The sequence below is a fragment of the Dipodomys spectabilis genome, unplaced genomic scaffold (genome assembly GCF_019054845.1).
Source record: "Dipodomys spectabilis isolate Male_0828 unplaced genomic scaffold, ASM1905484v1 ptg000090l, whole genome shotgun sequence".
NCBI classification, from domain to species: domain Eukaryota; kingdom Metazoa; phylum Chordata; class Mammalia; order Rodentia; family Heteromyidae; genus Dipodomys; species Dipodomys spectabilis.
Window position 1 is genome coordinate 239,049 of NW_024870767.1, and position 27,656 is coordinate 266,704.

Sequence of the window (27,656 nt, forward strand, 5' to 3'; positions counted from 1 at the left end):
AAGGCTAGCATTCTACCACTTGAGCCACAGTGCCACTTCTGGCTTTTTCTGTTTATGTGGTGCTGAGGAATGGAATCCAGGGCCTCATGCATGCAAGGCAAGCACTCTACCACTGAGCCACCTTCCCAGCCCCAAAACTTGAGGAAATGTTTGGCTTTTCTCTCTCTCTCTTTGGACAATGCTAACTTCAGACAGCTAGGTAAGCACTCTAATGAGCTAAATCCTTAGCTTCCTAGTTTCTCTCTAAACCAGTCTCTAATAAAAATGTGAAGTCTAGCCCATTCTAAGTAATCTTATATGTATTTCAGCATTCATTTTTATTATTAAAAGCAATTACCTAAAAAAATCAGTAGTTGTTAAGACTTCCAATTTTACATACCATAAAAATTTCTATGGAAAAAAAGCTAAAGCTAACCCCCCGCCCCCCCAAACCCTAGATTATAAACTTGCCATATGCCTAGAAAGGAAACACAATTCTCAAATCAAGTGAATAGCAAAATGTCACAGTACAGGCTACATATTACAGTCTTACTTGTTTTAGCAATTCCTTTACAAATCAATGTTGTTCCTATGAATAAATTTATTTTTCATAAATTGTTCATAATTAAAAATTTAAGTTTTCATAAACAGTAACAAGAGAAAAGAATGAATACATGGGATTCTCAAAATAACAAAATATTTTAACATGTAATTGAAATATTCTTTTAAATTACCGAAATATATTTAAAGTTTATAATAGACTGATCTGTAACACTGAATTCCATACTAACTTGTTATATTACTAGTATTATCTGCATGTTCTTATCATCACTGGATGAAAAACTCCTTCTGTAAGAAACCTTGATGGCTGTACTGTTTTACAATAGAATGATCCAATTAGTTAGCATACTTATGGAGGAAGCGTTCAAATGCGTCATAGATGGCTTGTCTAAAATGAAAAAACAAAACCCAGATAATTAGAAAACATAGTGGGCCCAACAGTATTTCCACTGTATTTCTAAAATTATCTATGGTCTACAATCTGTGCTCCTCTCTATAAACAGCTATAAGAGCGTCAAGTACCTGAGTGGTGTATGGATCCAGGTAACTTTACCACACTACTGGCAGTTCCAAGAGATAATAGCTCCAGGAGCATCTTTTTATGAAGCACTTTTTGTGACTTTATATATAAACAGATGTAATATTTTTATCATTGTTGAAAATCAATTACATAACTTTTCAGAATCTGAAATTTATTTGACAGGGTATAACACGTTTTTTGATTACCAAGAATATGTTACTGGCAACCAAACTTAAATCAAGTCTTTGTTTCCTACATTAACTTCACTAGGAATCTTAGTATTTCAATTGAAGAGGAATAGGAAAATTGTTCTATTGCTCCATAAAACATGTTTTAAAGTTTATTTCTTCTAATACAAGAACAAGCAATTTCATTACAGTAGTCAGAAAACAAAAAAAATATGGAAAAGGAGAAACTGTCAAAATGCCACTTTTCACAAGTCCCTCCCTCCCTCCCTCCCTTCAATGGAGCAAGCACAGGGGCCACGCTAGTCTTCTGTTTTGTGCTGGTTTTGTTGTTGTTGTTATTGGTTGTGGGGCTTGAACTCAGGGCCTGAGCGCTGTCCCTGAGTTTTTTTGCTCAAGGCTATTGCTGTACCACTTTGAGCCACAGCTCTACTTGCAGTTTTTGAGTGGTTAATTGGAGCTAAGAGTCTCACAGACTTTCTTGCCTAAGCTGGCTTTGAACTGCAATCCCAGATCTCAGCCTCCCGAGTAGCTAGGAATATAGGCGTGAGCCATCAGGGCCTGGCCCAATGGTACTATTTCTGTTCAAACTTGGATAGAAATAAAAATTACAAGGGATACCAGAATTGTAAAAAATTGGTAAGTCCAAAGTCATTAACAGTTAATATTCACTTGCTAGTAACAAAGCATTGCTAGGTTATTTTACAAATCCCAAAGTCATTCTGAGAGAATTATTCACGTGCCTGGAAAAACTCTTAAGCGCCAGACCACAACCATGGCTCACACCTGTAATCCTGGCTACTCAGGAGGTTGAGATCTGAGGATCGCAGTTCAAAGCTAGCCCAGGCAGAAAAGTCCATGACTCTTATCTCCAATGAGCCACCAGAAAAACAGAAGTGGTGCTGTGGCTCAAGTGGTAGAGTGCTTGCCTTGAGCTGAAGAGCTGAGGGACAGCGCTCAGACCCAGAGTTCAAGCCCCACAACTGACCAAAAAAAACCCCGAAAAAAACCAAAAACCTTGTCACAGATCTTACAAATCATAACAATCCTTCTGATACCCTAAAATATCTAGCCTTATTTAAAGAGGATAATAAAAACAACTTGATAAAGGATATTTAAGATATCTTATATCCCTAGCACTCTGGAAGAAAAAAAAAACAGATGGGATAGCAAAAGAGAAAATACCTCAATGTGACATTTATGAGAGGAAAAAAGGAAAAAGGACTAAAACACTAAAAATACTGTTTTGTATTTGTTGAAGTGAAAAATAGCCCCCAAACAAATAAATAGCTATCTCAATTTACCTGAAGAGTCCTTGTTTAAAAAGATATGCACTAATATGACCCCCTTCTAGATATCGGATTTCACAACCAGGCCAAATTTCTTGTAGACTTCGAACTCCTGTTCGTGGAATATAGGCATCTTCTTTGGCTTGAACCACTATAATGAGGCTTGGGTCAACTGGAACTAAGTAAAGATTTTTGACACATTAAAAAGCTCTAGGATTATTGTGCTAACTCATAAGTCATTTTAGCAACAACAAAACAACAAAGCCACACAAGACAGAGTAAGTGAAACAGCTGTCAAACTAAAACTCTTTTTGAACCACAACGCCACTTCTGGTTTTTCTTGAGTAGCTAGGATTACAGGCATGAGCCACTGGTACCTGGTTTCTAAAACCCTTTTGATCAAAGTAAAGATCAACTCTTGCAGGTGTTAGTGGCTCAAGTCTATAATCCTTCCTAGCAACTCAGAAGGTTGAGATCTAATGATCAAGTTTCAAAGCCCGTCTAGGCAAACCCTCAAGACTTTTATCTCCTATTAACCAGCAAAAAACCAAGGCTGGAAGTATGGCTCAAATGGTACCATCTATGAGAGAAAAAGTTGAGCAAGAGTGTTAACACCCTGAGTTCAAGCTCCAGTACTGGTGATTATCATAACATTCATCCAACACAATGAGGTTCGTATTCTAAAGACATAATCAATGCATTTTCTATTATTAGTGCTGGAAACCGAATTCTAATGGTTCATATATACTAAGCACATGTTCTATCACTGAAGCATATGCCAACCCTTCTAATATATGAATGAATAAATGTATGTCTTGTTACGTAGTCCAGGCTGGCCTTGAATCCAAGATCCTGTTGCTTCAGCCTCCGGAGTGCTGAGCCTTTAGGTGTGAACCACTAAAGATACCTTACCAATGTGTTTTTGAATATACACGATGTTCTTAATTGTATAAGATGATACATTTAAAATGACCTATTTATTTTGAAAAACACATTCTAAAAACAACACAAAAACCCTTTATCTTTGGAAATATGAAAATTACCTTGTAAAACATTCCTAAATATGCTTAACAAATAAATACCAGCTAATACTATCAATTTTATATAGAAACTAGTACCTGAAAAATTGGCTACATGAGTACATTCATCCATGACTCCTTTCATAAATATTAAAGATTCCCTTTGAAGACTGTTTCTTCTTTGTTCTTTGTTGAGCAGGTGGTTGGAGTAAGGGTTGTAACTTGTATAACAACTTTTGTTGGTTGAAAGTGTTTGATTTAAGCACTCTGTCTTAGAGGTATCTTGCATCAAGAGTCCTTCTGATGTAACACTGGTGGAAGTTTTACTAGAATTATGACATCCAACATATTTTGGGGATACAGTTTGTTTTCTCATATCTAAATTTAAAGTTCTAGGAACCAGCTTAAGGTTAGTTAGCTTGTCTGTACCGTTAGGGAAGTATTTCACAAACTCTTGTCCCATTTTGAAAGAATCTGTCTGTATTTAAAAAAAAAAAAAAAAAAGCATTAATATAGACCGAAGGTTCATTTAATTTTCTTTCTTTTTTTTTTTTTTTGCCAGTCCTGGAGCTTGAACTCAGGGCCTCGGCACTGTCCCTGAGCCTCTCGTTGCTCAAGGCTAGTACTCTACCACTTGAGTCACACCACCACTTCTGACTTTTTCTGTGTATGTGGTATTGAGTAATGGAACCCAGGACTTCATGCATGCTAGGCAAGCACTCTACCACTGAGCAACGTTCCCAGCCCCTCACTTTTTTAAAACAAAAAAAATCTAAGAACACATCAGTGGATACAATATAATATTGTACTCATGCAATGGAATACTGTTTTAAGTAATGAAAGTTTGGGCGCTGTCCCTTAGCTTTTTAAGCTCAAAGCTGGTCCTCTACCACTTGAGTCAAAGTTCTACTTCCAGCTTTTGGTGGTTAATTAGAGAAAAATGGTGGCTTTGGACTACAATCCTAAGGTCTCAGACTCCTGAATAGCTACAGTTACAGGTGTGAGCCACTTGTACGTAGCAAAATTTTATTTTTAAATTAAAAATTTTAATTCCCCCCCCCCTTTAAAAAAATTTGGTGGTGGTAGGTGGGTTTGAACAAAAGGTCTTGTGCATGCCAGGCAACTGTTGTGTCACTTGAACCATGCTATGAGCCTTTTTGATATAGCTTCCTTGTCAGCCAGTAGTTCAAGCTTTTGCCTGGACTGTCTCAAACTTCAATCCTCCCAATCTCTGCCATGCTATAAAATGGATCTTGAACGCAATATGCCACATGAATAAGCCAGACACAAAACGGCACTATCATACTGTCCCACTTCTATAAGGCCTTCTCTGTAATCAGATTAATAAAGGTGAAAAGAAAACAATGGTTAGTTGCCACCGGCTGAGAAAAGAGGGACTAGGCGCTACTGTTCTAAAGTTTGGGAAGATGAGAAAGTTCTGTCTATCTAGATAGCTATTTCTAGGTTGGATGGCCAAGTTTTATTCTTGACCTAGTTAACAGTTACAGTGTGTTTCCATTTTGATGCATGTAATAGGCCGTACATTTGTGTTACATGTTTTCTGTATAAGATTTATTTAAAAATAACTTCCTTTCTTTTTCCTTTTAAAAGAGGGTCTTGCTAGTAGCCAAGGCTAACCTCAAAACTGCAATCCTATCCAGTGTTAGGGGATTACAGATGTCTGCTACCAAGGTATAACACCGTGTCTGACTGGCAAAAATAAAAAAAAATATATATATATATAAATTTTTGCATATATATTGATGTATATATATTTTTTTGCCAGTTCTTGGACTTGGACTCAGGCCGTGGGCACTGTTCCCGAGCTTCTTTTGCTCAAGGCTGGCACTCTACTACTTGAGCCACAGCGCCACTTCTAGCTTTTTCTGTGTATGTGGTACTGAGGAATGGAACCCAGGGCTTCATGTATGCTAGGCAAGCACTCTACCACTGAGCCATGTTCCCAGCCCCTCCTGTTTTTTGAGAAAGGATCTTTGTATATAGCTGGCACTGGCCTCAAACTCATACTTCCTGCCTCCACCTCCTAAGTGCTGGGTCACAAGTATGAACTACCATATCTAGTTAAAATGAGAAATTTAGAATAACGCTTCAAAACTTATCATAGAAAATAACAACTTATTCAGAAAATGAAGTTTTCCTAACATTATGTGGAAATTAAAATACTTACTCCACAGTATTCAAGCATATGAATTATTTCTTCTTCATAAACTGTCTGAGTATAATACTGCTTCTCCAGCTCCCTCCAATTAATTGATTTACTCAATACACCCTAAAATAAGAAACTAAATTAGGATCAAATTATACTATTTTTTAATACAATACTTTTTCTTAAATTATCAAGTAAAAGTTAATCACAGACTGATTTTGCCTATCCACAGAAAAGCCTGCTTGTAAAATTTACCCTCTATTACAGTCTGGGAACTTGACTTATAAACAGTTCTTACTTTAACATACAATTTTCCTTGAATGATAAAAGCGAGCCATTATGCCTGTGCTCTTTGTATAAGCAATGTAGTTTTTGCTTAACATTATACTTCCTCTGCAATTTTAGTATATTCTAGGCAAATCACTGACTTCAGATTAAAAACCTTGTTATGCTAGGCTCATGCGATGAACACACAATTTTTCACAACCTATTGCTGGAAGAATTAAGCATAAACTGAGATTCCACTGGACCTCTCAGAAGCTTGTACTGGGTTGTTTTTAATTTTTAATTGTGTCTATGCGCCCGCGTGCGTCCTGGTCTTGAAGCCTGAACTCAGGGCCTTGGCACCGTCCCTGAGCTGTTTTGCTCAAGGATGGTGCTCTACCACTTGAGCCACAGCTTCACTTTTTTCTACTAAGTTTTGCTTCAAGAATGTTTTCCCTTTCTTGATTATGTATGTGTCCTATCCTTCTGACATAATCCTAACTACAAATATATGATGAGACAGGCACCAGTGGCTCACACCTGTAATCATAGCTATTCAGGAGGCTGGGATCTGAGGATCTCAGTTGAAAGCCAGCCCAGGCAGGAAAAGTCTGTGAGACCCTTTATCTCCAATAAACCACCAGAAAAATCAGAAGTGGCACTATGGTTCAAGTGGTAGAGCACTGCCCTTGAGCTGAAGAGTTCAGGGACAGCGCCTAGGCCCAGAGTTTAAACCCCACAACTGACCAAAATAAATAAATAAAATCATATGTTTGAGTTTTTATTCATTCGAAGTGAATTGCCAACCCTAAGGGCAACTTTGGGTGATTCTCAAGGCAATTATTTTTAATTACATATTTATTGCTATTTACACTTTAATTGCAACTCAATTACCGTAGTGAAGACCCCAGAGGCCGTGGACCAAGACAGACAAGGAACCAATGGCATGGGCTTAGGCCAGCTGGACACTGCTAAGGAGGCCATCTGTAACGGAACAGAGAGCTTCAGTGTGAAGTTCCTATTATTCAAATGAACAACATTTAATACTCAAAAGTACTTTCTACAGCAATTGGTGAGAGACTACATAAACATGAAATCTGAAAATACCTGTGACCTTATGATACATAAATTCAACAATAACAATTTCTCCTTTGAAAGTTACAAAATATGATAGAAATTTATTGAAAGTGTCAGAAAGGATTTATTTTAGTGTAGCAGAGTAAAGTAGGGAGAAATGGAAGAAGAAGTATTTCCTAATTGCAATGTAGGAAATAGGAGTTAAAGACTACTATTTTTTGCTGGGTACTAGACAAAAGTAAAATAGAATTATATATATGTATATAGGTAGGTAGGTTGTTTTTGTCAGTGATAGGGCTTGAACTCAGGCTTTGGGGGTTGTCCTGAGTTCTTTTTGCTCAAGCTAGTGTTCTACCACTCTGGAAGCCACAGCTCCACTTCTAGTTTTCTGGAGAGATGAGTCTCACAGACTTTTCCTGCCTGGGCTGGCTTTGAACCTCAATTGTTAGATCTCTCCTCTTGAGTTAGCAGGGTTACATGCATAAGCCCTAGGAACCAGCAAAATAGGTGTTATAAACATACATACCATTACACATGTATGAAAATGTCAAAATGAGACCCATTAACCCAATTAATGCATAATTTAAATGGTAGTTAAAATTTAGCAACCTTAGCCAATTTAACAGCAGAAGTGGGCAAGTATAACTTGACACATGAAAATTAAAATTATATAATAACTTTTTAATAAAATATTAAATCCAAACATCTGAACTATAACTGGGTATAGGGGGGTTACACAATAAATGTTTATATAAATCATACAAAAGTATCATTACTTCATCGTTGGAATTATTTCTGCTTCCTATTTTCAAAAAAACTAGTCAATATAACTAAAGTGAATTTTTTTTTTGGTTGGTCATGGGGCTTGAACTCCGGGCCTGAGCGCTGTCCCTCAGCTCTTCAGCTCAAGGCAAGCACTCTACCACTTGAGCTACAGCAACATTTCCAGTTTTCTGGTGGTTTATTGGAGATAAGAGGTTCACGGACTTTCCTGCCTGGGCTGGCTTTGAACTGCAATCCTCAAATCTCAGCCTCCTGCATAGCCAGGATAATAGGCGTGAGCCACCAGCGCCCAGCTCTAAAGTGAATTTTTAAAGTAACTCTCTTCCCTAGATCTTACTAACTCAGATAATGAAATGTAAGTGGTAATGAGAAGGCTTACGTGTCCTCCCATGGATATGCCGGTCATCCCAAGAGGGCCATAGCCTTCCCTCTCTAACCAGTGCAAGAGAGCAGCAGATTCTAAAACAAGAGCTCCTCCCATCACGAAAAGGTCAGACACATTTTTTAAACTGGATCTCCTAGCCTCAGAAAACAAACAGAAAATGATTTATTCCATGCATTTACATTTTAACACCTGTATTTGTTTCAATTTGTTTCAATATTACATTTACAGCAGACAGCTACATTTCTTTTAAAGGATCAGAATGGAATTAGAGTGCTTCTAACATTTTTGTGTGGTCCCCCCCCCCCCCCCCCCCCTCCCGCCTTTGGTTGGTCCTGTGGCTTGAACTCTGGGCCTGGGAGCTGTCCCTGTTCTCTTCAGCTCAAGGCAAGCACTCTATCACTTGAGCCACAGAGCTACTTCTGGTTTTCTGGTGGCTAAATGGAGATAGAGAGTCTCATGGACTTTCCTGCCTGGGCTGGCTTTGAACTGTGATCCTCAGATCTCAACTTCCTGAGTAGCTAGGATTACAGTTTTTGCTACCAGCGTCCAGCAACCTTTTTATTTTTTTGATCAGTTTATGGGGCTTGAACTCTGGGCTTAGGCGCTGTCCCTCAGCTCTTCAGCTCAAGCCGAATGCTCTACAGCTCGAGCCACAGCACCACTTCTGGTTTTCTAGTGGTTTATTGGAGATAAGAGTTTCATGGACTTTCCTGCCCGGGCTGGCTTTAACCGTGATCCTCAGATCTCACTCAGCCTCCTGAGTAGCTAGGATTACAGGCATGAGCCACCGGCGCCTGGCCTAACATTTTTTTTAACATTTTATTTATTTATTTATTTAGTGGTCCGGTCGTAGGGCCTGAACTCTGGGCCTGGGCACTGTCCCTCAGCTCTTCAGCTCAAGGCTAGCGCTCTACCACTTGAGCCACAGCACCACTTCGGCTTTTTTCTTTTTGCTTATGTGGTGCTGAGGAATTGAACCCAGGGCCTCATGCATGCAAGGCAAGCGCTCTACCATTGAGCCACCTTCCCAGCCCCTAATTTTTATTTTTTAGTTATTTATTTTTGGCCTTTCCTGGGGCTTGACCTCAGGGCCTGGGCACTGTCCCTGAGCTTATTTTGCTCAAAGCTAGCACTCTACCACTTGAGATACAGCACCACTTCTGGCCTTTTCTATTTATGTGGTACTAAGGAATTGAACCCATGGCTTCATACATGCTAGGCAAGCACTCTACCACTAAGCCACATTCCCAGTCCCTTCAAGAGACTCTTATCCCCAATTAACCAGCCAGCAAAAAGCTGAAAGTGAAGGAGTGGCTCAAGTGGTAAACTACCGGCCTTGAGTGAAAAGAAGTTAAGCAAGAGCACTTGGCCTAGAGTTCAAGCCCTCGTATCAAGATAAAACAAAACAAAAATAAAACTCCATCATCAGGCCACTCATCTTAAAATCTCCCAGACATTTCCCACAGCAATTTTAGTAAAACTAACCACTTCTCTGACTTCTTCCGTACTACTATCCCCCACTTGGTGTTTACTTTTCCTGCCTGGGCTGGCTTCCCAGGGTGACCCACAGATCTCAGCGTCCTGAGTAGCTGGGATTACAAGTGTGACTCACCAGCTTCTGGCTTCCCTTGTCATTTTCTTTCTTTGCTTCCTTCCTTCCTTTCTCATTACCTCCTTCCCTTCCTTCCTTCCTGTAGGTATCTCTCCCTCCCCCTCCCACTGGCTCTCCTTTGGTACAGGTACTGGTATCTGAACTTTGGACTCAGGGCCTCTTGCTGTCATGTAGCTTTTTCAGTCAAGTATGGCATGCCACTAATTAAGCCACATCTCCCTCCAGTTCCAGCTTTTTGCCAGTTAATTGGAGGTAAAAGTCTCTCAGATTTGTCTGCTTGTGCTGGCTTTGAACCTCTCAGCCTCTGAGTAAGTAGGATTACAGGCATGAGCCACAGGCACCTGGCTTTTATTGTGGCTGTATTACTTATTTCTAGTCTAGTTTATCATTTTAAAAGACCAGAAAAATACAGTCAATCTTCAGATTTTTATACTATGTTTTACTGTGCTTTACAAAAACTAAAAAGTAAAGGAAATGTACTTTTTCCTTTTTAGACATGGTCTCTCTATGCAGCCCAGGCTGGCCGCCTCTTAACTCTTGATCCTTCTATCTCTACTTCCTGAGTGCTATGAGCCACCATACCCAGCAGTAAATGTACTTTAAAAAGAATCGTTAAGTCAGCCTGTTAATGTTTCTCTTCCTTTTCTTTCCCTGCCTTCCTTCCTTCATTGATTGACTGTCAGTTCTGGGCCTGAACTCTGGGTCTGGGCACTGTCCCTCTACCACTTGAGCCACAGCGCCACTTCTGGTTTTCTGGTGGTTAATTAGAGATAAGAGACTCATGGACTTTCCTTGCCCCGGCTGGCTTTGAACCATGATCCTCAGATCTCAGTTTCCTGAGTAGCTAGGATTATAGGCATGAATGAGCCACTGGCACCTGACTCCTCCTTTTATTTTGGTGCCAGTATTGGGCTTCAACTGAGGTTCTTGAACTTGGGCCACACCTCCAGTTTCACTTGTTTTCTGGCTAACTAGAAATAGGAGTCATTTGGATTTGTCTGCCCAGGCTATCTCCAAACCTGTGACCTCAGCCTCCTGAATAGCTAGGATTATAGATATGAGCCACTGGAGCATGCCTTAGAACTTTCTTACTATATCATCTTGCAGACATAACCTTAAAGTAAGAAGCCAATACTTCTTGCTATAGTTTTACTGTCCCCCCCATAATACATGGATATTAAAACTCAGTATAGTTAACTAAAGGCTACCAAAATTTTTAATATTGCTGAAAATATGATACAAAGATTGAAAAAATGAAAGTAATATGCACTTACACTTGGTCCTTGGGTTTTCTGCAGCCATTTAAAATTGTGGGTCAAAGAGAAAGTTTTAAAATAATTAAACATACTTCTGTCACAAAACATTAACATAAGCAAAGCAGTTACATTTAGACACAATACTGAAAAAACTTTCAGTTACCTAAATAGGCTACTCAGAACTTCTCAGGTTTACATAGCTTTATTGAGATATACAATCCTATAGCAAGTAATACACCAATCTGAAGTATAAAACTTAATGTACTAAGTATATTCAAAGAGTTGTATTCATTTTCAATTTAAAATGTTTATTGATATAGTTTATGCAATTATGTTTATTAAAGGAGGAAATAAAGAAAATTAGAAAACTATTTTATATACAATAATATTCATACATTTGTGTATTTCTCCCCAGTATTTCCCTTGTACGCAAGTTTTGTTTTCAATTGCTGCATACTTACACCAGGCACTATGGTCTGATTTTGTTTTTGGTGCTAGGGATTAAAACCACTGGCTGCTGCCTGTGTGGCCTGTTTGCCCATGGCTGTGGTGCTGTATGCTAAGCACACATGCTACCACCGACACCATACAGTTTTATATCCTGCTTTTAAATCATTCTTTTCACACATTGCAACTTTTAAAATAGCCACATAAACTCCTTGAATGTCTAATATTTACTAAGAATTTTCTAGATAGTATTTAATGTTCTGAATAACTTAAGAGATGATTCTCTTTTATCAATGAGAAAACAGGTACAGAAATGGTAAATAACAGGTCTGAGAGATCACAAAAGTGGTCAGAAATAGAGCAATAAACATAATAAATACAATTCCAGTGTTAGGAACTAGTTTACTAAATTGTTCTCTATTATGTAATTTTTTTTTTGTTTTTTTTGGTCTGGTCGTGGGGCCTGAACTCTGGGCCTGGACGCTGTCCCTTAGCTCTTCAGCTCAAGGCTAGCACTCTACACTTGAGCCACAGCACCACTTCTGGCTTTTTTCTGTTTATGTGGTGCTGAGGAATCAAACCCAGGGCTTCATTTGAAGCATGCTAGGCAAGCGTTCTACCACTAAGCCACATTCCCATTTCTTTTATTACCAGCAATGTTGAACATTTCTTTATAGCTGTGCATCAGTTTCTGTTCTTCAGTGAATAGTCTGACGTCATCTTGAAGATTAGTTAAGTACTGTTCTAAACCTCCACCTTTTTGCACATGGACTTAAAACATGAGTTTCTTTGCTAACAAACACTATTAAAATTAACATCCATAAGTATCTGAAGAAAAAAATAAATGCATCTTTATTATGAACAATTAAAGTCTAATCCTTAGTTTGTTTTCCCTAAATAAGGTGCCACTGTGCACTGTGCAGCCTAGGCTGGCTCAAACATAAATACATACATACATACATACATAATCATTGTGCTCCAGCCTGCTGAGCAGATGGGATTACAGGAATGAGCTCCCACATCAGACTCCGTCCCCTGAATTTTAAGAGATGTAAAATAACCTTATATTCCTTTTTGTTCTTGATTTTTAAATATTTTCTGCACTAATGACTGAATTTAACTAGCTTGGAAAAGTTATTACATGTCATTGATATGGAAAAGTTTCTTAGTGTCACAAAAGGATATAGTATGGGTTTTCTAACAACAAAGAAGCTATTCGGGCTTCTTTAATCATAGGACGGGCCATTAGCGTCCTTCTCCTCCAGTAATGCTATGGAAAGAAAAAGATAACATACTTAAATAGCACAAATCACCACATATGTTAAGGAGAATACTTAACAAACAAATTATTTGGGGATTGCAATATAAAAATTAAGTCTTACATGGTCTCCTGTTCCAGCAAGATGAATACATACAGGTCTGTGTTTGCTGTTCCATTCTTTAGGTACAATAAATTGAAACCTATTTTTAAAATGAAATTCTCTTTAAAATAAAGCCAGCTCAAAAACCCATGGGACTCTTATCTCTAATTAACCACCCAAACCTGAAAGTGTAAGCGTGGCTCAAATGGTAGAGTGCCGGCTTTGAGGCTCAAGATATTCCTGCCTCGGCCTCCTGAGAGCAGGTATTATAGGTGTATACCATCATGTCCAGCTTCAAATCTTAAAATGTTTGAAGTTATTTCCAAGAAAAGGGTCGTATAGAGGCTGGGAATGTGGCTTAGTGGTAGAGGGCTTGCCTAGCATGCATCATGCCTAGGTTCCATTCCTCAGCACCACATAAACAGAAAAACCCAGAAGTGGTACTGTGGCTCAAGTGGTAGAGTGCTAGCCTTGAGCAATGAGAAGCTCAGGGACAGAACACAAACCCTGAGTTCAAGTCCCAGGACTGGCAAAAAAAAAAAAAAAAAGTATCATGTAGAATTTTAAGTTAATTTGTGATTGATTAAACTAAAACCTACAAAGTAAATGTGCTATCAGTATATTAAATATTCAATTCGACATTAATACATAATTTTTTACCTAGTTTAATGTCAAAACTTTATAAATGTTTAATTTTTTTTTTTAGTTGGTCCTGGGGCTTGAACTCAGGGCCTGGGAGCTGTCCCTGAGCTCTTCAGCTCAAGGCTAGCACCCTACCACTTGAACCACTGTACCATGTCCAGTTTTTTGGTGGTTAACTGTAGATAAGAGTCTCACAGACTTTCCTGCCTGTGCTGGCTTTGAACCCTATCCTCAGATCTCAGTCTCCTGAGTAGTTAGGATTACAAGCATGAGCACCAGGCACCCAGCTTGATGAATTTTTAATAAGCTTAAAGACATAGATCTGCTGTTTCTCTTCATAGGAAAAATGTTTTGCTATACAAGCTGTTGAAGTAACTACAAAATAATTTATTTCTATTTCTACCCTTGTAGTATATGATAGAATCTGATTCATTAAAATTCTGGAACTGGGAGATAAAGTGAAAAAAAAGTGAAAAAAGTAAGCAGTTTTCTCTACTTGTCATCTTCTCTTTTCTTCTCTATATGTGGTACTGGGCCTGAACTTAAGGACTCAGGCTCTTGCTTGGCTTTTTCAGTCACAACTGGCACTCTACCGCTTGAGTGCTCTCCTGACTTTTGGCTGGTTAATGGGAAATAAGAATCTGGAAGATTTGTATGCCAGGGCTGGCTTCAATCCTGACTGTCATTACTCAGCCTCCTGAGTAGCTAGGACTATAGGTATAAGCCACTTGTGCCAGGCTCTCTTTCTCTTATTTAATGTATTTTCCTGTGTGACTTTTATGACAAAAGTTAGCATTTTTACCATTTAGTGTTCAATATAGGGGTATTCAGTGCATGCATTCTGTTGTCCAGCTATCACTACCTATCCATCTTCAAAATGTTTTCATATTCCTAAATGGATTCTCTTTTGCCAGTACTAGGGCTTGAACTCAGAGTCTTTTGCTTATTGAGCTTATTTGTTTGTTTGTTTGGTGTTCTACCTCTTCTGGCCACACCTCCAGCCTGGCTTTTTCCTGGGTATTTTGGGGATGGAATCTCATAGGCTTTTCTGCCCAGGCTAGCTTTGAATTGAGATCTAGGGATCTGAGCTTTCTGACTATGTTACAACATGATTTGGCTAACAGATTTCTTTCTCTTTTTAATTTCCTTAGCAGTTGACACGTAAGAATTTCTATCACAGCCAGGCGCTGGTGGCTCTGTAATCCTAGCTACCTAGGAAGCTGAGATCTCAGGATTGCAGTTTGAAGCCAGCTTGGGTAGTAAAACCATGAGACTCGTATCGACAAAAAATAGCTACCAAAAAACTGAAGTGATGCTGTGGCTCAAGTGGTAGAGTGCTAGCCTTGAGCAAAAATACTCAGGGACAGCCCTCAGACCTTTACTTCAAGCCCCAGGGCTGACAAAATAAAAACAAAAAACATTAAAGGAAAAACAACATATTAAAATTAGCAAATGTTTATCATCAGTAATATATATGGGAAGAAACAGTAAAGTAACTTGTTTTTTTTTTACTTCTGCAGATACTGGAACTTAAGACTCTAGGTCTGGGCACTGTCCCTAAGCTTTGTTTCTCAAGGCCAGCACAGCACCACTTGAGCTACTGACTCACTGGCTTTTTGCTGGTTAATTAAAGATAAGAATCTCATGGCTGCCAGGCATTGGTGGCTCAGGCCTGACATCCTAGCTACTCAGAAGGCTGAGATCTGAGGATCATGGTTCAAAGCCAGCTCTGGCAGGAAAGTCCATGAGACTCTCATCTCCAATAAACCACAAGAAAACTAGAAGTGGAGCTGTGGCTCAAGTGGTAGAGCGCTAAAGCTAAAGAGATGAGGGACAGTGCCCAGGCCCAGAGTTCAAGCCCCATGATCAAAAAAAAAAAAAAAGAAAAGAAGAAAGAAAGAAATAGAAATTGGGAGATAACCTGTTTTCAACATTGACTTAAATTTAAAACAATTTAGCTGGGCACTGGTATAATCCTAGCTTCTCGGGAAGCTAAGATCTGAGGACTATGGTTTGAAGCCAGCTCATGCAACAAAGTTTGTGAAACTTTTTTCTCCAATTAATCACCAAAAAGCCTAAAGTAGAGCTGAGGTTCAAGTGGCAGAGCATTAGCCTTGCGCCAGAAAGCTGTGGGACAGCACCCAGGCCCTGAGTTCAAGCCCCAGGAAAACATACACATATACACACACTTACTAATTTAACTTTCTAGACAAATATTCTTACCTTGCAATAACAGATTCAATTGGCATGATGCCAGGCACATAGTGGGCCATGGGAGAAACAAAGTGTCCGTCTAAAATCTTACAGTCTGATTGTTCCTCCATCTAAAACAAAGAAAGCCATGCAATTAGACGGATACACTTTGGTTTATCATAGAACTTTTTCTAAAAAAGAATTTTTTTTAGGCTAAAATTTTATTTATTTATTCATTTTGCCAGTATGAAGGCTTAAACTCAAGGCCTTCCTATCTAGATTGAGTTTTTGCTCAAGGATGGCAATCTATCACTTTAGGTATACATCTATTTCCATTTAAAAATTTTTTTCCCTAAAATCTATTTTCAGTACATACGATGGTTTCCTTTTAGTCTTACTTTGCTTTCAAAAGACATTGCTTCTACATACATGCTTTATATTTTCTTTATACACTTTTCTTTTTGTCAGTCATGGGGCTTCAACTCTGGGCCTAGGCCCTGTTCCTATGCTCTTCAGCTCAAGGCTAGCACTCTACCACTTGAGCCACAGTGTCACTTCCAGTTTTCTGGTGGTTAATTGTAGATAGGAGTCCTGTTCTGGCTGGCTTTGAACCTCGACCCTCAAATCTCAGCCTCCTGAATAGCTAGGATTACAGACATGAGCCACTGGTGTGCCTGGCTTCCTTACACACTCTTAACTACAATCTAGTTTGGAAAATAAACAATAACTCAAATTCATACATTGACAGATAATAGCCCAAGATAAAATACTAGTTAAGAGAACTTAATAGCATTAAAAAATATAAAAATAATCCTAAGAATGATTTATAATTGCAATCATAATTGGCCACACGCAAATAAGACGATATCAACTATGTTACAGTGGTTGAACGTTGGGCAATGTATTGATGTAATGTCTTATTGTCAACAAATTAAGGAAAAACATGATTTCTATGTATTAAAAAGGCAATTTGTAGCTTTATGTAGTATATGGTTTTGAAAGCCCAGATGTTGCAAGTTTAAGCAGGAAGATAATGAGTTAGAGACCACACTGGGTTATGGTGAGATGTTACCTCAAAAAGAGAGGAAAAACTAACCAATAAAACAATACTAAAAGCAGGGCTGGAAAAAAGTGGCTCTGTGGTAGAGCGCTTGCCTTGCATGCCTGAGGCCCTGGGTTCGATTCCTCAGCACCACATAAGCAAAAAGAAAAAGCTGGAAAGTGGCGCTGTGGCTCAAGTGGTAGAGCGCTCGCCTTGAGCTGAAGAGCTGAGGGACAATGCCCAGACCCAGAGTTCAGGCCCCATGACCGGACCCAAAAAAAAAAAAAAAAAAAAAACAACAAAAGCAATGGGACAAATAAGCACCAATAACCACAAAAAATAAACAGCAGGGTGCTGGTGCCTCATGCCTGTAATCCTACTCAGGAGGTTGAGATCTGAAGATTGCCTTTTGAAGCCAACAGAAAAGTCCTTGTGAGACTCTTATCTTCAATTAACTGCTGAAGTAGTAGAGCACTAGCCTTGAGCACATAAAGGGTCCAGGACCCTTGTTCTAGCACCCAGCCCCTTGTTCCAGTCCCACAACCACCACCACCAACAACCCTAGCTACTCAGGAGGCTGAGATTTGAGGATAGAAGCCACTCTGGGCAAGAAAGTCCATTAGACGCTTATCTTCAATTAAACACTCAAATGCCAGAAGTGAAGCTGTGGCTCAAGTGGTAGGTACAACAGAACACTATCCATGAGCAAAAAAGCTCAGGGACAGAACCCAGGCCCTGAGTTCAAGCCTCAGAACTGGCACAAAAGAAAAAAAAAGGTAAATTTAGATATGTAAATGATATTTTTTTGTTTTTATTGAAGATACTAAGGCTTGAGTTTCACAGATTTGTCTCCCAGGCTGGCTTTGAACTGTGATCCTCAGATATCACCCCTGAGTAACTAAAAATACATGCAAGAGCCACTGGTCCCCTGCTTTGATATCTAAGTTTGGTTTTTTGTTTTTTAAGCCAGAAGAGACATCTATAAGATGTATTGAGTCTCCATGGCCATGGCACCCTGAACATGCCTGATCTCATCTGATCTCAGAAAAATTAACAGCACTCCCTGAAAGAACAGGAATTAATAGTAAAAAGTGACAGAGACTAAAGGAGAGTTTTGATTTTTATTTGTTACGGTTTCACTTTAAACGTCTATATTTTAGTTAAGAAAAAAAAGGAAAGGGAAAGGAAAACAAAAAAATAGAAATATTTACCAAAATTAGAATAAAGGAAAAATATTTGAAATACAGATGATACAGAAACAAAAGTTTTGATACAGAATTTTCAAGGACAATATTTTAGTTTTAGTATGCAAATATTTTTTTTTTCTTGTCAGTAGTGGGTCTTGAACTCTGGGCCTGGGTGTTGTCCTTGTACTCTTCAGCTCAAGGCGAGCGCTCTACTGCTTGGGCCACAATACCACTTCTGGTTTTCTAGTGGTTTATTGAAGATAAGAATCTCAAGGACTTTCCTGCCTAGGCTGGGGTCTGGGTTTGAACTGTGATCCTTAGATCTCAGCCTCCTGAGTAGCTAGGATTACAGGTGTGAGCCACTGGTGCCCAGCTAGTATGCAGTCTTTTGAAAAACAAAACCTTCTAAAGCTATTTGATAAATAAGACATGCAAGTAGTTACTGTGGTTACAAGTCAGTGAGGGATGTATGAAGTCCAGCCATCTGCGTGGCTTCCAACGGTGTTACCAAAGATCCAGTTACAGAAAACCATAGATTACAGAAAAAAATTGGTTGCTTATGAAATAATATGAGAAGTCTCATCTCTATATGTAATTTTATAGCATTCTGTTCCTACCATTCTCTTAGCAATTAACTATTTCATAATACTTTTTCCCTGCCTTTTTTTTGCCTTGAAAATAATTCCTATGTGCAAACTCATCAACTAGATACATCATTCCCCTGCAATATTTCAATACTATTCCTTAATATTCTTCTCTAATATTGAATAATTTATTTTAACCCTCTTGAGCCTATGGACACAAAATGAGACTAAGAAAGATCCAGCCTAATATGTATATATTTAGTTATTAAAAATATCTAGGTGCTGGGTGAGAGTGGTTCATGCCTGTACTCCTACCTACTCAAGAGGCTAAAATCTGAGGATCACAAGTTGAAGCCGAAGCTGGCAAAAAAGACCATAAGACTCTTATCTCCAAGTAACCAATAAAATGTTGGAAGTACAGCTATGGTTCTAGTGCCAGTGCTCTCCTTGAGCAAAAAATCTCAGAGACAGTGCCCAGACTTTGAGTTCAAGCCCCAAACCTAGCACACATACACACAAAAAAATCTGGTTAGGGTACAAATAGCATTCTTTAAATATTAAATGAAAAACATCCAGTGCACTAGTGTCTTGGGGGTTACTGTTTGTTATACTCTGACATTCAATCTATTCCTGGCATATATCTATGTTAAACCAAAATTTCTACACATGCATTTTTTTCATTTGAATACCTTATCAATGTATACTGGATAATCACTTGAAACCAGATTCTGGCATCTTTCTCGATTTCCAATTATCTTTCTGAATTCAAAGAGTCTATTATAGAAAAGAGACAAAGGGGAAAAAAATTCACTTTTATACCACTCATTTTATTGAATGTATAGACTGATAGTGACAAAAATGAACAAATACAGTTTATGAGTCATATTAAAGCTTAATTATCATCATTAAAGAGTAGGCTATTAAGATTTTTTCAAACTAAACACTAATCTTAGAAAAATAAGATATGATATTGTCCAACAGTAATTAGCACATTTTAGATGAAATTCAAAGGAACCAGTCCTGAAAATTAATTTGCTTTTTTTTCCCATGAGCTATAGAACATTCCAGTTTTACAGTCATTACACATAAAAGGTACTGCAGAAAAGTCAGTGCTTAGAAACAATGTACAATTCTAGTTAGTTAAATAATGCTGAATTTGCTGGGTGCCATCGCTCACGTGCCCAGGCCTGACCAAAAGAAAAAAATGATGAATTTAAAAATCCAGTTTGTGTTTATTTTAAATCACTGTCCTTTTTAATAGCCCATCATATGTTACTAAAATCAAAAAGAAAAAAAGAAAGAAGGAATCATATTTTTTACATAGTGCAATGCTTAATTTCCTGAACAATCATTTTTTACTTAAGGATAACGGATTCTGTACCTAAATTAAAATCTAAAATGTTTACTAAAGCAATAAATTCAAAACAAGTATTCAAGTAAAAAAATTACCTTTTGAGATCCTCTGGCCTTCCCCATCCTCTGATAAAAAGTTTTGTGAGGAGAAGTCTACGGTATAGAACATCTAACTTGCTTACACCCATCAGTAGCAAATACCATCTGGAAGAAGAATTTTAAATGACTTTAAAATGTATTTGTTCAATAAAGGCAGCAGGTCAACTTTCTAACCACCTCTAAATATCAGATAAATTAAAAGATTGAGAGTAAATACTTGAATTTATTCTCTGAAAACAACATACAGAATTTAGCAAAAAAACAAATTGGGATGAAAAAGAAAAGAAAATGAAGAGCCTCAAATTGCAGTGAACTGGGTAGAGCATCATCTTTCCATTCTCAGTATAAGCACCTACAATTTGTTGGACGATATAAAGGGATAACACTACGTGGCAACACTAAGTGATACTTACCTAGTACTTTATATTGTCAGCCAGGCACTATTTTAAAAAGCTGTAACACTCTCACTCTCTCTCTCTTCTCTCTCTCATTTAGACCTTCCAACAACCCTGAGAAAGATGTAGTGCCCCAGCTGTACAGAAGAGGAACTTGAGATACAGACAACAGGTGATTCACCCAAGTCCCCTATCAGTAGTATGAAACAGACCTAGATTAATTCTAGGCACAGAGCTCTAGATCCTCTATACAACTCTGACTCTATAACAGTGAATAAAAAGCAAAAGCAGTGCTGCTATTTGTATACCATTTATCTTTTTTGTTTGTTTTGTTTTTGCCAGTCCTGGGCTTGAACTCAGGGTCAGGGCATTGTCCCTGAGCTTGTTTTCACTCAAGGCCAGTACCCTACCACTTGAGCCACAGTGCTACCTCTGGCTTTTTCTGTGTATGTGGTACTGAGGAATGGAGCCCAGGGCTTCATGCATGCTAGGCAAGCACTCTACCACTAAGCCACCTTCCCAGTCCAAGGAGGTTACTCTTATAGGAGGAGCTTCAATACCTATGCGCATCTGACCATACAAAATAATAATAGAAAGTAACTCCAGAAAATGGGAACAAAAGGTTTTATCTTTGTTGTTTTCTTTTTCTTTTAGTATAGAATACTGCACAAATTTACTTGTCATCCTTGCACAGGGGCCATGCTAATCTTCTCTGTATCATTCCAATTTAGTATATGTGCTGCCGAAGTGAGCCCTTCTTTTTCTTTTTGCCTTGTCTGTTCCTTTATCTGTCTTTAGGGAATAATGGAGGGCACAGAAATGGAAGAACATCCAGTACTAGTGGCTTATGCCTGTCATCCTAGCTACTCAGGAGGCTGAGATTTGAGGATCACGGTTCAAAGCCAGCCTAGGCAGGAAAGTCCATGAGGCTCTTATCTCCAATTAGCTACCAGAAAACTGGACATGGCATTGTGGCTCAAATGGTAGTGCACTAGCCTAGAGCTGAAGAGCTCAGGGACAGTGCCCAGGCTCAGAGTTCAAACCCCATGACCAACCAAATAAATAAATAAATGGTACCACATAGTAACCCCCCAGTTACTCAGGAGAGTACATAAGAGGATTGCAATCCAGGCAAAAAGTGAGACTCTATTAGAAAAATAAGCAAAAAGAAACAAAACAAGGGGCTGGGAAGGTGGCTCAGTCATAGAGTGTTCGCCTCACATGCATGAGACCCTGGATTCGATTCCTCAGCACCACATAAGCAGAAAAAAAGCCGGAAGTGGCTTTTTGGCTGTAGCTCAACTGGTAGGGTGTTAGCCTTGAGCTGAAGAGCTGAGTGATAGTGCCCAGGCCCAGAGCTTAGCCCCACGGCTGACAAAAAAAGAAACAAAACAACAGGAAGTATGGCTCAGACCATATAGATCAAAAAGCTAGAAGTAACTATGTGCTAGTATTGAGCACAAAAGCTCAGGGATAGTGCCCAGGCTCTGCATTCAATCCCTAGGACTGGCACCAAACAAACAAACCTGAACTCTGGACCAAAAAAAAAAACAACCTGTGTACACCCTATTAAACAGTAACCTTCCCTTATCCACTACCACTTGAGCCACACCCTACAGGGAGAGTCCTTTAGTAAGAGACTGTAGGAAGGGGCCTGTGCAACTCCACACTGCTGATCTCAAGAGGTGTCTCCTCATTTGGCTGTTTCTGAATTGTACCCTTTATAATATATGATAGTGATTTTAAATACTGTGCATAGATTCCCTCAACTCTATGAGTCTTCTAGCAAATTACTGACCCACTCGGGATTTAAGAACCTTTAAATTTGAGGTTAAAGCTACTCAGAAGTTACCATTCTAGAGGCATGGAGACTCCGGAGTGACTGGGACCTGAGGTAGTGGCATCAAGAGGACTGTACCTTGAACTTGGGATTCTGCAGTGACTTGAGGTAGCTATCAGACTGAAACACATCCAGCTGGGGTGGAAATGGTTAGTTCATTCTTTGACAAAATTCTGACTAGTGTTATATATTCCAAACAAGAAACCCTTTCTTTAAATATATATGGGTGATACTGGGATACTCCACCCTTTCCAGGGGATGGAAGGTAAAAAAACTTTCTCTGGGGCTGGGAAGGTGGCTCAGTGGTAGAGCACTTGCCTTGCATACATGAGGCCCTGGGTTCAATTCCTCAGCACCACATAAGAAAAAAGAAAAAAGCCGGAAGTGGCGTTGTGTTTCAAGTGGTAGAGCGCTAGCCTTGAGCTGAAGAGCTGAGGGACAGCGCCCAGGCCCAGAGTTCAGGCCCCATGACCGGACCCCTCTCCCCCCCACCCCCCCCAAAAAAAAAGACTTTCTCTGTCACATACTTCCAGTCAGGATATTCTGGCTTACCTGACTGCCAAAACAAAGTGGTCAAAAGAGCATGGATTAAAACTTCTGAGGGGCTGGGAAGGTGGCTTACTGGTAGAGTGCTTGCCTAGCATGCACAAAGCCCTGGGTTCAATTCCTTAGCACCACATAAACAGAAAAGGCTAGAAGTGGTGCTGTGGCTCAAGCGGTAGAGTGCTAGCCTCGAGCAAGAAGCTCAGGGACAGTGCTCAGGGCCCTAGTTAAAGCCCAGGACTGGCAAAACAAATAAACAAACAAACAAAAAAACAAAACTAAAAGAACAACAAAAACCCTCTGAAATTGTCAGCCAGTACAAACCTTTACTTAAGTCAGTTTTCTTGAGTATTTTGATATCACTAAGAAACAGAATAATGATTATTTTGCTTTTTTTTTTTTTTTGGTTGGTTGTGGGTCTTGAACTCAGGACCTGGGTGCTGTCCCTGAGCTCTTTCACTCAAGGTCACTTTGAACCACAGCACTACTTCTCCTTTTCTGGTGGTTAATTGGGTAAGAGTCTCAAGGACTTTTCTGCCCAGGTTGGCTTTGAACTGCCATCCTCAGATCTCAGCCTCCTGAGTAGCTAGAATTACAGGCGTGAGCCGCTGGCACCCGGTTTAAGGAACTTTTAAAACTTAAAATATCCGGGGCTGGGAAGGTGGCTCAGTGGTAGAGCGCTTGCCTTGCATGCCTGAGGCCCTTGGTTTGATTCCTCAGCACCACATAAGCAAAAAGAAAAAAGCCAGAAGTAGCACTGTTGCTCAAGTGGTAGAGCGCTAGCCTTGAGCTGAAGAGCTGAGGGACAGCGCCCAGGCCCAGAGTTCAGGGCCCACAACTGGACCCCCCCCCCAAAAAAAAACCTTAAAATATCCATATAGCTGATGCAATTTTTGTGTATATTAAACTGCAAAACAGTAGCATGTCTTTACAGGATTTCATCTGTTTTTGCAGGTATTATAGGCCACTTACTTTTCAGGGTCAACGTTTTCCTTTGTAATACCCATGGCATTAAGCACAGTAAGCACATAAAATTAAATTTAAAAATCCAACACTTATATTTTACAGTAAAAAGGGAAAGCAACATGCTGCTCATAAAATATTTTATTTTCTTAAAACTCTTATTTTGGTAGTACTGAGACTGAACTTGAGTCTCATATTTGCTTGGCAAGTGCTCTACTACTTAAGCCTGGACTCCAGTCATTTTTGTTTCAGTGCTTCTGTTTATTTTTCATATAAGGTCTTGTGTTTTTGCCTGTGCCAGTCCTGGATCATAATCCTCCTACCTCAAGTTAGCTGGGACCATAGCTTGTACCACTGAGACTAAACTTCAACCCTCTTGACAGTAGATAAAACTAGAGACAGACATATTGATGTAGCAAGCTGCAAGAGAAACAAATCTAAGAATAATAAACCTGCTAATAAATATATTATAGGAGCTGGGAAGGTGGCTCAGTGGTAGAGTGCTTGCCTTGCATGCATGAGGCCCTGGGTTCGATTCCTCAGCACCACATAAGCCAAAAAAGAAAAAAAAAAAAAGCCGGAGGTGGCACTGTGGCTCAAGTGGTAGAGTGCTAACCTTGGGCTGAAGAGCTGAAGGACAGGCCCAGAGTTCAGGCCCCATGACCAAATAAATAAGTAAATATAATGTTCTGTATCTATTATGTGCCTAAATTGTTTAGTCATTATTTTTAGCCCTACTCTAGAAAATTGTCCCAAATTACTTTGATTCACTGTATATTAGGCCACAAGAGTCAGAAGCACCTTCTATGCCTATGTCAAGCTAGACTGACACCCAACAGCTTCTGTTTATCAGGTTCCTTTCTGAAATACCAAGCCAAATGGACATAGATGTTTTAAATACGCAATATGAAAGAGTAAAACAAAGCAAAACAAAAATAGAAGTGCTAACACAGTGCCAAGGTATAAAATATCTTTCCTAGAAATAAGCTCTATTTTTACAGTGACACCAAGACCTATTATGTCATCTGGTATTATTATCTCCTATCTCTCTGGTAGCAGCTAAGTAACCAAACTTGCTATTTTCTGGACTTCTTTCTCTCTTCCCTCCCCCACCAGGCAAGGCATAAGTGAAATAAAAAAGAAATCTCAATGTACTTTTCCCTTCATCTCCAAAGACACTGCAACATAAATTTAAGCAGCTAAGAAGGGGTTAAAATGCTTCAGATATACAGTTAAGAATCTATCTTTGTGTAACAAGTATATTCCTTTTACTCTCACACTGGAGAGGAAGGAGAAGGATTGGGATGGGGGGGGGGGGGGAGGCTGGGAAGGGATGTGAAGGGTAAACCAAAGGAGGAGGCTGCAATGCTTGGTAAGAAATGTACGCATTATCCTGCCCATGTAATTGTAACCCCTCTGTACAGTATGTTCACAAATAAAATTAAATTAAATTAAAAAAAAACAAGCAGGAAGTTTGTAAGCAGTGTGGTTATCTACTCTGGGTAGCCTTCCAGACAAGTATCATCTAATCACAAGTTAGTAGACTCCTGTGTCCTGTAAGAACATCCAGGAAACAACCTACTCTGCAAATTTAGCTTTTCTTTATGATAAGCTATTTAAAAATTACTGCTTTTTTTTTTTAAATGACTGCCTTTTCTAACATTTCCTCTTCTGGATGCTATTTGTGTATTCCTAAGAAATACTTAAGAGCTTAGATTTCACAAGTCGTACACAGACTCAATGAGTTTTATGATTTAAAGATATAACTTGAAGGCACACAGTGTGACCAGGAATAAGCCACCTTACCTATAAATACTTGTCTTAATACATATGCAGTAGCAAATTATTTTGTTTACATAAAATTGAATACATGTTATGACATTTTAGAAAACATGGGAATAGAGTCTTCTTTTGTGCTGGTACTCCGGAGGCTGAGCACCATCCCTTAGCTCTTTTGCTCAAGGATAATGAGTACCACATGAGCCACAGCCTCACTTTCAGCTTTTTGCTGGTTGACTGGAAATGAAAGTTACAGACTTTCCTGTGCTGGCCGGCTTACAGCAGTGATCTTCAGACCTCAGCTTCGGCCTCTTGAGCAGTGTGAGCTAACAGCACCCAGTTTTCTGCAATTCTTTTTGCAAGAAACCTGGTAATAAGAACAGATTCAACGGGCTGGGAAGGTGGCTCAGTGGTAGAGGGCTTGCCTTGCATGCATGAGGACTTGGGTCAGTTCCTCGGCATCACATAAGCAAAAAAATTCCTGGAAGTGGAACTATGGCTCAAGTGGTAGAGTGCTAGCCTTGAGCTAAAGAGCTGAGGTACAGCACCCTGGCCCAGAGTTCAGGCCCCATGACTGACCAAACAAACAAACAAACAAACAAAAAAGAACAGACTCAACAGTCAAGAGTCCTAGGCTTGGGGCTGGGAAGGTGGCTCAGTGTGTAGAGTGCTTGCCTTGCATGCATGAGGCCCTGGGTTTGATTCCTCAGTACCACAAAAGCATAAAAAGGCACAAGTGGCCCTGTGGTTCAAGTGGTAGAGCTCTAGCTGTGCTAGCCTCCAGGGATTAAAAGTGGAAAGCAAGATTATGGCTAAAAGTGTCCATCTATGTACCTTTTTTCTTTAGGAGAAAGGGTGTTGTAGGGCTTGAACTCAGGGTCCCTGTTGCTGGGCTTCTCACTCTACCACTGAGCCACAGCTCCACTTGTGGGTTTTTCTTTCTTTAGTAGTTGACTGGAGATAAGAGCCTCAGTTTTCTGCCTGAGTGAGCTTCACACTGTGACCCTCAGAAATCAGCCTCCCGAGGTGTCTAGGATGGAGGCCAGGGCCACGGTGCCCGGCTTGCATCTTACATGTTCTTTTAAGTCGTAACAACTTAATTGACAAGACAGGCCTGGATTTCAGAAGACAATTCTGAACACAAACTACATTTCAAGTTTCGCTACTGGCCAAAGAAGGAGCCTGATTCGGTCCTCAGGTAAAGGCAAAATGGCCAACACAGCAATGACAGCAACTCCACAACCTCCCAACCAGCCTACAACAGGACTCACCGACACCAGCTCGGCCTCCGCGCTGCCAGTCCCACCGGCCTGGGTCTTGGGAAGGTAACCTCTCCGGAGGAACTCATGGGAGAGAAAGGAAAAAAGGCCTAACTCACACATCTCCGGACCCCAGGGAGCTGGCAGAGCCCTGACCTCTGACTGCGAGCCTGCGCCCCGCCAGGCCGGGCCTGGCGTCAGGACCTCCGCCGGCCCCGCCTCCCCGCCCCGCCCCGCCGGGCCTGGCGTCAGGACCTCCGCCGGCCCCGCCTCCCCGCCCCGCCCCGCCGGGCCTGGCGTCAGGACCTCCGCCGGCCCCGCCTCCCCGCCCCGCCCCGCCGGGCCTGGCGTCAGGACCTCCGCCGGCCCCGCATCGCCGGCCCCGCCTCCCCGCCCCGCCCCGCCGGGCCTGGCGTCAGGACCTCCGCCGGCCCCGCATCGCCGGCCCCGCATCCCCGCCGCGGCGGCGGCCTCGGCCAGGACCGGGGAGCCGCGGCGGCTCGGCCGTGCCCTTTAGTGACCTCTGCCCGGGGCTGGTGCAGGGCTGGGGCCGGCAGCTCCGAGGCGGAGGGGCCCGGTTCCCGGCCCGGTCCCCGGGGCCGCGGCGCCCTCCACCTGCCCTTGTCGGGCGCAGCCACCGCCCGGCGCGGTACCGGACCCGGCTCCGACCCTCCGGCCGGGCCCGTGCCCCGTCCCGCCGCCGACACGCACGCAGCGGCGGGCGGCCCGCTACTCACCGGCCGCGCGGCGGACGGCGCACTTCCCGGGGCGCCCTCGGAGGCGGGCGGCGGGCAGGGCAGATACAGCGCAGGGCTCGGAGGCCGTCCGGCGCCCGCCGGGCTCCCCGCTCGCCCTCCCGCGCAGCCTCGGCC

General features: G+C 40.7%; 1 protein-coding gene and 1 non-coding gene across 5 annotated transcripts; both read right to left on the bottom strand.

Moving 5' to 3' along the window:
- Positions 1-110: 110 nt before the first annotated feature.
- Abhd18 (abhydrolase domain containing 18) lies at positions 111-27,622 on the bottom strand. Of its 4 annotated transcripts, XM_042684818.1 has the most exons (14): positions 27,522-27,622; positions 26,797-26,868; positions 20,003-20,110; positions 19,243-19,327; positions 15,771-15,871; positions 12,927-13,005; positions 12,730-12,814; positions 11,116-11,143; positions 8,224-8,362; positions 6,879-6,968; positions 5,742-5,843; positions 3,653-4,031; positions 2,550-2,712; positions 111-928 (listed from the first exon to the last, which is right to left on the bottom strand). In XM_042684818.1, the coding sequence occupies exons 3-14, from the start codon at positions 20,092-20,094 to the stop codon at positions 877-879; spliced, it is 1,395 nt and encodes a 464-aa protein (XP_042540752.1). In that variant the 5' UTR covers positions 20,095-20,110; positions 26,797-26,868; positions 27,522-27,622; the 3' UTR covers positions 111-876. The 4 variants fall into 4 exon arrangements, with proteins under 4 accessions (XP_042540752.1, XP_042540753.1, XP_042540754.1 ...); XM_042684819.1 differs by lacking the exon at positions 26,797-26,868 and having other exon boundaries at positions 27,522-27,606; XM_042684820.1 differs by lacking the exons at positions 20,003-20,110; positions 26,797-26,868; positions 27,522-27,622 and adding an exon at positions 18,708-18,761 and having other exon boundaries at positions 19,243-19,307.
- On the bottom strand, positions 21,050-21,155 carry LOC122112005. Its single transcript, XR_006148082.1, has one exon. It is a non-coding gene; the product is annotated as a U6 spliceosomal RNA (small nuclear RNA).
- Positions 27,623-27,656: the final 34 nt, after the last annotated feature.

Bases quoted from the DNA above. Each gene is read 5' to 3' on its own strand.
- Abhd18 (XM_042684818.1), bottom strand. From the start codon at position 20,094: ATGGGTGTAAGCAAGTTAGATGTTCTATACCGTAGACTTCTCCTCACA. The intron at 15,872-19,242 runs GTATTCAAATGA...TCTTTGTTTTAG, and splicing joins ATCCAGTATACATTGATAAG to ATGGAGGAACAATCAGACTG. The intron at 13,006-15,770 runs GTAAGAATATTT...TTTTAAAAATAG, and splicing joins ATTGAATCTGTTATTGCAAG to GTTTCAATTTATTGTACCTA.